Here is a 12755-nt window from a genome sequence, read left to right as displayed (position 1 = left end):
CTTCACACACACAAGACCAGGATAACTAATAAATAATAATGCACTGGTTAAGTTGAGATTGATCAAGAATACCAGGACCTCACAATTTAGAAGAAAATTACAACAAATATAGCCCTGACTTTCTTTAAATTGACTCATGAATTACATTCAAGATCCATAACCGAGCAAGATGATTGTGGTAATAATTACTTACAAAATTAAACAAAATCCATACCAGCAAGCACCATTAGAGGTAAGCCTCATTTCGTCAGAACTCAACTTTGGCATCCACACCACCCCGACACTCGTCTACTAGAGCCAAACTCAACATTTCAGTGCAGAACTGATCATCGGATTTTAACCACAACGCCTGGAATCACATTTATGTGGATGAACAAAACTAAAGACTGATTATAAATTTAAATGAAATCCGAGCCAAAGTTGGATCACTATTTTCATCAGATACATATGTTGTTAAGAACTATACGTTCAAGTTGTATTTGGGCATCAGATACATAGTAGTAAAGACTTCAGTCCATATGATAAGACAAACAACAGAATTGACACTATGAGATATATTTTAGGTTTTCTGGGATGCGACACCAGTTTTGCAATGTCATTTGTGAAACTAGGCTTCCCCGCCTAACCCTACAATATTTGGGGACCAGAAAACTATGGCGATTGCTATGTAGGTATCTATGATAGAATTTAAATTAAGATTTTTTTTAGATCAAACCACACGCCTGAGCTACCATAGAGTAATTTATTTTGCTCTATTTGAAATTGCGTAGTCAAGTTCACATAGATCACATTGTAGTGAAAACATTTCAGGCAAAACCCAAGTTCGGTCTCAGCAGAAACCACTTAGCAGACAGACACACTATGACCTACATGCTAGAGCTGTAGAAATAAACAATTCAGTACTTACTTTGTGATAGTATGTAATTGCCGCCGTAAAGTTATCCTGCATAATGATTGGAGAAAAGAATAAGTAATATTATCATGCATTAATCATCGTCAATCATCACGAAAAGTATATTTACCTAGTTTGGTTAACAAGTATATATAAAAAAAAGGGATTTTTTTTATAAATACCTATATATAAAACTTATCATTCATTTATACGGTAAACTAATACTTAATTCAATACTATATAAATAAAAGCTTTTAATGCAAAAATACGGTCTCTCTTATCACTTCTCAAAACTATATGATTTTTTTGTTTTTTTCATTTGCAATGCATGATCATCTAGAGAGTCAATGAGGTATTGTAATCCACGTATAATCTAGAGTCAATTGGGTCTTGCACGAGTACTAGCTAAAGACAATATTACACATATATATATATATAAATTAAAGCATATATATTTATGGTTTTTGTCATATATGATTTACAGGTAGTTAATTGCTTTTAAACATATATATATATATATATAAATAATGATTATGATGATGGAATTAATATATATTGGTGAAGAAAGAGATGAAAATTTAGTTTTGTTGTAATAAAAACTCCATATATCTTTTAGATTATGCGAAGAAATATTTTACATAAATCAAATTGTAATATATGACAACGGAAGGTGATTTCTTTACTTTTTATTTTTATTTTTTTAGAGTTAAATTACAGAAGGGAGTTATGAGAACAAATCAAGCTTTGAATTTAGCAATGATGATATATATATTTATAATCTTTCACACACTCTATCTCTCTCTTTCTCTCTCTCTATCTCAAGATTTGGCCTTGGCCTTCGTATTGTAACTAAAAATATAAAACTCAAATCAACTTCAAAGTATAAATAAATTACCAGTTCATTTTTCTTTCCATTTCCTCCCAACTCCAATTTTCTATCAATTCTCTCTCAACACCTTTATATATATAAATAGGAGACAAACAATTTCACTACCTCCTACCACTTTCGTTGCCCCTATAAGATTATAAAGAAAAGTTTGAACTCACTCTATCCATATAACATCAACAAACTCCTTTTGTCATATGTATATATATATATATACAACAATTTATATTTATTTTTCCTCTTTTTCAGGATATATTAGAGTGTGAAAGATTATACAAGCTCCAAGGACAAAAGAGAATGAGAGATGGGAGCAAATGCATATGTTTGAACCCAAATTAATTTTACCTAATATGTTACAGTTCACATGGCTTTCCTCTATTAATGGTGTTCACATACTATATATGGGGTTGCATTGGATTGCATGGCAGTTGCATTGAGTTGCATTTTGCAATTTGTAAAAGAGTTCTTTAAAGTTTTTTAGATTGCAATTGCTTGCATGTGATATTTCAACGAGTTGCTTTAGTTTGCATTGGACTTGCATTTCAGGTTGCATTGAGCTTGCATTTCAGGTTGCATTAATTTCATAAGAATGAAAGGGGTTGCATTTGAGGTTGGAGTGGGTTGCATGAGAATTAAAGTAGGATATTAGTTTTTGAAATTGATTTAGGTTGCATGAAATTGCATTAAACTTTCGTTTGAGATTGCAGTAGGTTGCTTGAGTTGCATACAAATGAAATTAGCATGAGTTTTTTTTTAAGTTGTCATAGTTTGCATTGAGTTGCATATGAATTTTCATGAGTTCTTTTAAGTTTCCATGTCTTGCATTAGGTTAGGTTGCTTTTGAAATTGCATTCAGTTGCATTAGGTGGTATTTGACATAAGAATTGGGTTGCATTATTTTGCATGTGTAATTTAGCTTATGTGAGTTGCAGTGGGTTGATTTAGGTTACATTAGTGGGTTGATTTAGGTTACATTAGGTTCTTTAAGTTGCTTTAGGTACTTTAGGTTGCATTGAGTTGTTCGGGGTTGTATGTGACTTTTTAGATTGGGAACAGTGGGTTAAGGTTGTATGGGGTTGTTGCAATGTATGCAACCTCTATTTCAACTACTTTTGAAACTTTTGCAACTTCTCTCGCCACATCTACAACATCATTTGCAACATATGCAAAACCTATGAAACATGAGTTGCAACCTCTCAACCTCTGTCACAATATCTGCAACCTTTGAGGTTGTATAGGGATGCATGGACTTGCATTTAAGGTTGTTTTAGGTTCCATTGGGTTTGCATTTAAGGTTACAATGGGTTAGACGAGTTGGGTTCTTTTAGGTTGCATTTAAAATTGCATTGAGTTGCATGGGTTGCATTGGAATTGTATAGGCTTGCATGTGTTTCCATGTGTTGCTTTAGATTGCATGGGGTTGTAGTGGGTTGCATTTGAGGTTGCAGGGAGTTGCATTAAAGTATGTTGCATGATTTGTATAAAAATGAAAATAGAATATTAGTTTTTATGTTGCCATGAGTTGCATGGGGTTATAGTGTTTGCATGCATGGGCTTGCATTTGAAGTTATAGTGGGTTCCTTCATAATGTTTTAAGTTGCACTGGGCTTGCATTTAAGGTTGCAGTGGGTTGCATTTGAAATTGTATTTGGGTTTGTATGTTTCTATAGGTTTCATGGGTTTGCATCTGAGATTGCAGTGAGTTATCCTTTGGGATGTTTTGAGTTGCATTGAGTTTGCATTTGAAGTAAGTTGCATGAGTTGCATTATAATGAAATTTCCAAATGAGTTTACAAGTTGTTTTGAGTTGCATTAAGTTGGACTACTATTTAAGATTGCAGTGGGCTCGTGTGCTTCCATTTGAGGTTGTAACGTATGCACCCATGCAACATTTTTCAAAACCTTTTCCATCCAAGGTAGCTTTCAATATGCAACCTTTGTTGCGATCTCTTTTAAAACATCTCCCATTTGAGGTAGCTATTGCTATTGGTATGCGACTTTTGTTGCAATGTGTGCAACCTCTGCAACCTTCGTTTCAACTTTTGGAACCTTTACGACAATATCAACAATCTCTATTGCATCATTTGAAACCTAACGTGCAACATGTGCAACCTTAATTTGGAAATAAAATTTTATAAGTTGATTTACTTGCATATAAGGTTGCTTAAGCTATTTTTTTTTTAATTACATTCAGTTTCATAGGTTTGCATTTGAGGTTGCAGTGGTTTGTTCATTTTGAACAAATTACACTTTCTATTTATAATATTATGAGTTATTTAAACAAATTAAACTAAATAAATGCTCAAAAATATTGGATGGATCCAATCCGATCAAATACATAAGCAAGGGACACATTCAATGGATAAAACCGATCCAATCCAATGGATAATTGGGTCAGATCGGCTGAGACAAGTTAATTGGATTGGACATCCAATGAATAATTAGATCGGATCGGATAGGTCTAAAAACATTGGATGTGATCTAATTAATACCCCTACTTGCTGTGCTAGACTCCGACTTTAATATTTTCAAACTACTTTGTAGATCAATTGTTATTTAGCTTATAATTTGAGTAGAGGATTTTACAGCAAGAGGCTGAAGAATAGCAGGTTTGAACCATTTGAAGCTAATTTATAGGCAAAAAGTATAACCAGATTAAAATGGCAATGGTTGAGCTTCTAAATCACACCACTCACGACTTCCAATTTTCTACCAACAAATACCAAGAATGCAAAGGATCAATCATACAAATACTAGTAGCTTTTTCTAGAATTCAATTAGAAGAAAACATATTTTATTTATACAAGGTTGCATTAACATATATGGTAAATTATAAATTGCTCAGTTTGATATAATATTGTATAATAAAACAAAAGTTCATGACACATATACATTGGATCTGTATCGTCACTTAAGTGATATAGCAAGCTACTCACATACCTCTTCCAATATAAATATATATTTCATTAGATTAGATAAATGGAGTAGCTAGCCCATGCTAAGTGTTACTAAAGACTTGATCATTATTTAATATCGACTATTGATCGGTTAATATTAATACTAAGTAATTTTATCTTTACAATCAATCACGTATAACTTTTTCATTTTGACAAAATTTAAATTTAGTAATATTAGAATCGATCAAACATGATATGTTGCCCTCAAATAGCGGCACTCATCAAATTCGTATAAGATAAATGTTTTGATGAACAAACAATATAATTCAAAAATTTATAGTAAAAAAATCGTACAATAGAAAAAAATTCTAAATAAAATTGAACTAATAAAAACTTAACCGTATAATTGAAAAGTTTATCAAAATTATAGTATATCGGGTAATTTCCCTAAAAAAAATAGGTAAGCAAAGAAAATTTCACATACCTGCAGATGATAGGTGTATGCAAGACCTGCATAAGTGCTCACACTTTTTGTTGATAATGCAAGTGCTTTTTCGTAGTATGAAATTGCTTCTCCATATAGCCTGAGAAATAGAAGGTTATCTTTTTAGGATTTAGAAAAAATTTACTTTAACAACTGAAGTAAAAGGAGAGATTTTTAGTCTACTGAATAAAATCCATTAAAAAAAACTACAACATTCAAAGGAAAAAAGATAAACAAGCTCCCAAGCCTGAAGATTAAGTAATCTCCTAGTAAAGAAAAAAGCTCTCTGCAGGTGAACAAGCAATATATTACTTATTTAAGTTGATCAAAAGAGAAGAAAACCTAGACATTTTTAGGCTACTGAATTATCTTAAATGCTTAAATGATCTGATCTAATATTGAAGAGCAATTCACATCCAACTTATTCCAAATATTTTATCTAAAATAGAGAGCAGAATAAAAATTCACATACTTCAATTTTCTGCAGGCATGGGCAAGATTAACCACAGTCGGTTCCCACATTTCACTTAGAGGGGAAGGAATGTGAGCCAATGTTTTCTCAAACCACCGTACAGCTTTACTATACCTGGATTAAAAGCAAACAATTTCATATTAAAACCCCAAAACAAAGTGCATTGTATTATCAGCACAAATTTGGGGTGAGCTAGTTTTTCAGAACCCACGTCACAAAAAAAAAAGAATATTAGAAACTAAATTTGGGGCAACATATTCCATTGGACCAAAGCACTTACTCCTTCATATGATAAGCAACAACTCCTAATTCATTATATACAAGCGGATCTGATGGGCAAATACTCTTAGCCTGCATAAAAAACTGACGGACAAACAAATTTGTCAATAAAACACAACAAATATTGTTGAATATGATATGAACATTGTTACCCAAGTACATTGAAAGTGGGGCATTAATAAAATGGGGAACTTAATAGTATATAGAATTATCCAATTAAGAATTAGGTATTTTTAATGTTTGATTCCCACTAGTTGTTAATTTATAAACAGGCTTTGTAATTATAATAATTTAGACTTTGTTTAATGAATTAAACAGTTTAAGAATTAGAATTAGTCTATGCTTTATATCACAGTCACACTCAACTTCTTCTAAACTTCTAAATCAATGTTATTATGTTTCACTTTTCCTTTCATTCGTGTGTTTGCTTGTACACTTGAGACAAAAAATTAGGGAAATCATTCATATAATTAGTGAAATTGAGAATCAATGATATACACAGAAGAAAAAATTTCATCGAAACTCACATGACAATATCTTCAAAATATTCAGTTTCTCACAAAAAGCAAGTCCGAAAATAACAGTTTCTTTTAAACTAGGAAACTATTTGAGGACCACCACTTGTCTTGACCTACCCCTCTTGGGTATCCGAAAATAACAATTTAGACATGTAAGAGTAAGAGACAGTAAGGCACCTGCTCTGCAAGTTTAAAACTGCGGGTTCGCATATACTCCATCCCAATGTACAAAGTTGGCAAATGGCACCTGGAATAAGAGAATATCAAGATTCAACCTGTAAAAGGACATAACATTAATAATAAGAGAAGCTCCACTTATCATGACATTGTCACTTAAGAAACGAAATAATAATAAGACGCTCACATTCTCAGCCATGATTATTGATGTAAAATTCTACTATTACTTTCTTTCAATTGACATAGTAATAGTACAAGTGCATAACTATAGCCAATGATAATGTACTGTGGTAATTTCTATTGACAATAAAAGCTAAAAATGAGCGCTTAAAAACCTCAATTAGTACAGAATAAAAATGGCAATTAAGAATATAGTTAGATATACAAACAAAAAAAATCAAGCAAATACAGTAGAGTTCTTTAATACATACATAAGTTATAAGGGCAGTTCCACTTAACTCAAGCCTGAAAAGGTCAACAAACGTTTGAAAAGATAAAAAGAAAATGAACTGCCACTTTGATATATACCCGAGTGACAGGAACAACAATTGCAGTTGACTAGTTTTATTATATCTGAGAGGGGGAGAGAGAGAGAAAAAAAAAACAGAACAAATAAACAAGATAAAGAAACAACAATACAACCCATAAATTACCCTGGAAAGAGACGAGCAGCAGTGCGATAAGCTGACATTGCTTGATCACCTTCTTCTAGAGCAGCAAAAGCATTACCATAGCCTATCCATGCAGGAGGAAAGGTTCCATCTAGACTGGTAGCCTTACTGTTGCAAAGAGCAAAAAAAAAAAATCACTGGTTACACTTGATACTCTAGGTAACTGACAAAATAAATAAACTAGTATGAGTGAACGAATAAGATTTAGTAAGCTTGAGGTTATATTACTAGACTAAAAAAGCAGAACCTTCAAATTGCAACAACTTCCATTTTTTTCTCATTCCTTTTTTAATTTTTTACTTTTCAATTCTTCAATAAGAGGCAGGAAGTGTACTTGGTACATCTACGATACTATGTATGGGACTACATTTTGGATAATAGTGCTAAATTATTGAAAGCCAAAAATAAAGAAGTGAAACTACAATTATACAGCAAACATTATTCCATCTCCATCACTTCGATAAAGCTGTCTAAAATTTTAGATTTTCATATTAAAGGCTCTAAGAAAACAAAATCACAGATTAAATTGCTCCTGACACAAGTAAAATGCAACACTTTTGAAAACAAGAGCAACACTTAACAATCATTAAATTCCGCATATGGAGATCAGGCAACAAAAACTTCTTTTCAGGATTACTCAGGTTAAAAACAGCTAATGGAAAAAAAGCCAGAATTTGAATTGCTCAAATGAACAGCATGAAATGTCATGTTTTGAAAATACCCTTCTAGTTAATGCAGGAAACCCAACTAAAGCAAAATGCCTACACTTGGAAGCGGTGTACAAAACTCAAAGGTGACAAGTTTAAGATTTAAATACCTGAAATAACTGCGAGACTGGACATACTTCTTGATACAATAGTAATAGCAACCAACAGCAAACCATGACAAAGCCCTGAAAAGTAATGAGGTAAACTTTAGATGTGCAGCAGAGGAAAGGTTAATATTTCTTTATACATATAATCATACTAAATGAAATACAAGACTAATATTTCTTTCACACCCAGGCAGAAAGGTTATTAAGAAAATGAAACAACATTTTTATTTTCCTTTTCAAGCCTACTTACAACCAATTTTTTGATAGAATCTTCTTAGTTGAGAAGTAGACTATCAATTCTTGAACACAATTGTATGAAATCCCTCACAGAAAACCTCTTTATGGATGATGAAAATTACAGAACAATCTAGCTTTCGAGATGCTAGTATCTCCAAACACAACCTTTCGAGAGGGCTGCTCTCTCCTAGAGTCTATTATCTTCTAATTTCCTCTCCCCCTTTTCAAATGAATCTCAACCCCTACTTATAGAAACTGAACAGTCCAAGGAAAATCCCAGCTAGGATCTAAAAAGAATTAATACAACTCAGCCCCCTTACAATATAAAATACAGCTAGATAAAAATAAACAAACACATCGAAATAATACCAATATATTGAACTAAAATATAGAGTAGTCCTGGGCTTATGTGTTCTGTGGCCTCCTAGTGTAAACTAACTTAACTGGAGGCTTACCATTTTTATACTTGAATTCCTAAATCATGTCAAACTTTGTTCACATTGCTAACAAGAGAAATTTTACACATGCTGCTTAAAATACAGGGCTCTATCCCAGGTACTTGTAAACAAGATTTAAGAATACAACCACATAAGCTGCGAGATAACATAATTAGTCTCACTTTTGAGGATAATCCTTAACAAGATTGCATGCCATAAGATAGAGTTCATTTGAATGCCCAAGCTCCATGGCAGCTGCAAGATGCACCAATGTACTCTTCAGATGGAAAGGATCCTTTTCAAGGAGTCTGTCAGCAAATGTAATGATAAAAAATGAAATCTATACATGCTTATATAGAAAGAGAAGTTCAAACATGTATATGTATGAAAATAAGAGTTATTCGGGTATTCTTGAGGAGCTAAAATCAAGATTAGAGCTCCAAAATGGTTACCTACTTACATGGAGGTTAGTTCAAAGCATTTTTGATATTCACCACACTGATGATAGTATTCAGCTTTGCAGGCCAAAAGATCAGTGTTGCTTTTGAGAGTACACTTGAAGGAGGAATCAGAAGGGTTACTATTACAACTTTCTTTCTCGAGTTCTTTGAATTTGGCTTCAACGACATATTCTTTGTCATACTAAAGAACACAATAAGAAAATGAAAACCAGGAGTGTTAACAATGAAATGAATAAAATAATGCAATTTTGCAGGTATAAAAATTTGAAAAAATAAAAATTATTAGAGGTTCTTGATATTGACATGTAGTTGGATATTGTTAAAGTTGTTCTTCTATTTACCTTTTTTATTAAACAGAAATAGAATGACGACAGCCACCCATCTTCAGGACCAAAGTGCAATGAGGAAAGGAGACTTGTTTCTGAAACTCAGCAGTAAAATAACAAATTTATACATTATACAATAACCTCCCAGGTTATATATTGCATCAGTTTCCTCTTGCACAATATGATGAATCAAACATGAAAAGACATGGGCCAAAATTAAACTTCATTGTTTTCTATCAAAGCCTACTGAACAGAGAAAGTATCGAACCCCACTTGCTACTACAATAATTAGTGAGAAAAAGAACACCCAACAGCATACCTTCCTCACTTGAAAGCATGTGATTTTCAATAAGACATTCTAGAGCCTGGCAAACAATCAAGACCAACAATAAGAGAAGTATTAAGGATGAACAATTATATTCCCTATAATAAATCTAGCACATATTGAGTTGAAAAGAAAATGTTAAAACAACAACAAAATGGGAGGGGGGAAGGAATCTTAATAAATAAATTTTCTTTTAATTGACATTTGGATTTTACTTTAGTTATTTTAATGAAGCTAAAAGAGTACAAACTGTTACTTGGAGATTTCCACTAACCAAATAGGCAAGGAAGCTAACTTCGTCTAACAAAAGATTTAAGAGACCCAACCAAAACAAAATATATAAATCCAAGCATACCTCATAACATAAAGGATCAGCTTTAATAGCAGCTTTATACCTTCACAAAACAGAAAATGGAAATTTTGTTAAGTATCCTATCAGTAAGTATTCCAAGATGAATACAGATAAGCACCTAAAACCATCTGCTTAACATAAATCCAAAACACATAAAAGTAATATGGACTCAAGCTGAAAAAACAAAAAGTAACCACTGTCGAGCTTGGGCACGGTTTTCCAAAGCTTCATATGCTCTGCCTCTCAAAAAGCATATTGCAGAAGATATCTGTAGCAAAATAAGAATATTGATTTAACCGTTGATTTCACTAAAGATCTCAATGCATCTAACACATTTAATCACAATATTAGCCAAGACAATAAGATATAAAGTACACTTATTATCATCATGATTACAATGTCAGGAATACACATCTCCACGAATTTTGAAATAGCTAGTAGCCACATTATTTACTGAAACAACTTGTAGAGAAAACTTAACATCCAATGAGTGAAAAGTATATCTGATATCAACCATATATCCCACCCCCCAAACCCCACCTCCCCCCCTTTGTCATTCATTTCTCGTCACTAAGCAAATTTTATAAAACCAGTATGTCTCATCATAAAATTCATAATCAACTGTTTGCAAGACTTATTCAAAATTTCACACTTCACATTCACTCATGCCAAATAGATTAATGATCACTACTGTTACTGTACAAGGTACAAATTGAAGTAATTAGTTTACTAATTAGAAAAGTAGTTTTGAAAAAAAAAAAAAAAGGTAAATTGTTAAACTGTCATTAGAAATGTTTTCACCAGATCAGCAAACATGAAAGAAACTGCAAACAAACTTAGCCTAAAATTCTAAATATTAGATGAACACTACTGATTTTTGCTTTTGAAAGTAAATAGTACATTACTATTCATGTGTATAGACATATGAATGAAACTAGATTATCTAAACTGCAATTAAAAAAATAGTAAACAAAAAAATAAATAAATAAAGCAGCTTCTCAACACTATTAGATTTTAAAAGTAAGCTCCTGCAAATTTAACCACTCAATTATATACTATTTTCTATTCTAACCATTCGAGTGACTAATAAGTGGTACAACATAGATTACAAACTGCACAAGAAAATAAGAGATAAGAAAGAGTTACATTAATTTCGCGATCTTCCCCATATTTATCCAAGTGCAATGCATTGGAAGCCTTTGTGTCATAGACATTCCCGTGTTCATCCACTTTAGCGTCCCCAAGCATTAGTAGACACTGATCCCATTCTCTCAGTTCCTCCTAATGAAACACGTCATTTAAAACCACCGATGTATTTTTTAATAATATACACAAGCTTCTGTTCAGTTATGCAGTAAACAATTGAATTCATCGCTACTACAATAAAATTTCTTTCACTAGTATTTTTTACAAGACAAAAAGAAGCAAAAGGGTGGAATGGAAACCCTCAAGTCAAACCCATACAAAAGTTCCATTCAAATTCTTAAAATAATATATATTTATCTATACATTTGCAGCATCTGGAGTAGCATGAAAACATAAAATCTTACTGATCAGTAGGTCTACACTGTACACAAAGGCTAAACTCAATGCTTCTGCCAAGTTCTTAACACAGCTTTTATAAACTTTTTTTCAAGCAACAAATCATAAGAAAGTCTTTCTTTTTTCACCTCCATTTGTAGGAATTTGAATTTCTGTATCAATCGGCTGCCATTAAAAAAAAAACTTACGAGGCATTTGGCGGCGAGATATCGGAAACGAAGGTCTCGGAGGACGATCTGAGAGGCATTGAGGAGGTGATAGGCGCGGCGGTAATGGCGGCCAAGGAAGAGAGCTTGAGCCTGCATGTAGATATCGGCTGGGTCATTGGTGAAGGCGGCGACTTTGTCAGCGAAGAAAATGGCGGAGGAGTAGAGATGCTTGCTCACGCAGTCCCTCACTACTCCCCGAAGCTTTTCGATCTCTTCTTCTCTCATCATTCTTTATCAAAAACCAGGAAAAACGAAGATGACGAGGGGTAGAGAGAGAAAGGGCTTTTGTTGAGGTTGAATAGAGTTGGAGGTTTCAGTTCGGGGACTGTATTGGGCTTTTGTCAGTATTTATAAATAGAGGAAATTACACCAAAACCAAATATGGTATTTTTGCAGTTTTTTTTTTTAAAGTTTTTTATGGCATATTTTTTTTTTTACATTTTTATGGGATTTTTTTTTTCATTGTAAAACTTTATTTGTATACTATATTTTATCTTTTATTTTTTTTTAGTACCTATTTTTGATATATTTTGAAATTATTTTAATCTATTTGTGTTAATTTTTATCATTTATATTTGATAAAATATTTTTTTATATAATTCTTTAAAAGATAAAACTAAGAGATATTCAAAAGAAAACGATTGTATTGATTATTCTTATATTATTATTGGTAGTATTATTTTTTTTGTTCTTTTCTCTTTTGTTGATTTTCCAGATTCTTATTGTTTCTCTATATTTATCTATCTATATATTCATTTCTCTTTTCTCTTCATATT

General features: G+C 32.3%; 1 protein-coding gene across 1 annotated transcript; it reads right to left on the bottom strand.

The window, feature by feature from the left end:
* Positions 1-22: 22 nt before the first annotated feature.
* Positions 23-12299, bottom strand: LOC133802467 (anaphase-promoting complex subunit 6). The gene is made up of 16 exons (XM_062240778.1): positions 11959-12299; positions 11375-11509; positions 10423-10496; positions 10232-10271; positions 9871-9916; positions 9567-9646; positions 9225-9406; positions 8947-9072; positions 8094-8168; positions 7259-7384; positions 6606-6675; positions 5912-5994; positions 5632-5745; positions 5160-5259; positions 908-943; positions 23-349 (listed from the first exon to the last, which is right to left on the bottom strand). Exons 1-16 carry the CDS (start codon positions 12205-12207, stop codon positions 248-250), a joined length of 1638 nt encoding a protein of 545 aa, XP_062096762.1. The 5' UTR covers positions 12208-12299; the 3' UTR covers positions 23-247.
* Positions 12300-12755: the final 456 nt, after the last annotated feature.

The sequence above is a fragment of the Humulus lupulus genome, chromosome 9, assembly GCF_963169125.1.
Source record: "Humulus lupulus chromosome 9, drHumLupu1.1, whole genome shotgun sequence".
In the NCBI taxonomy this organism is placed as follows: Eukaryota; Viridiplantae; Streptophyta; class Magnoliopsida; order Rosales; family Cannabaceae; genus Humulus; species Humulus lupulus.
This window is presented reverse-complemented; position numbering and strand designations above follow the sequence as displayed.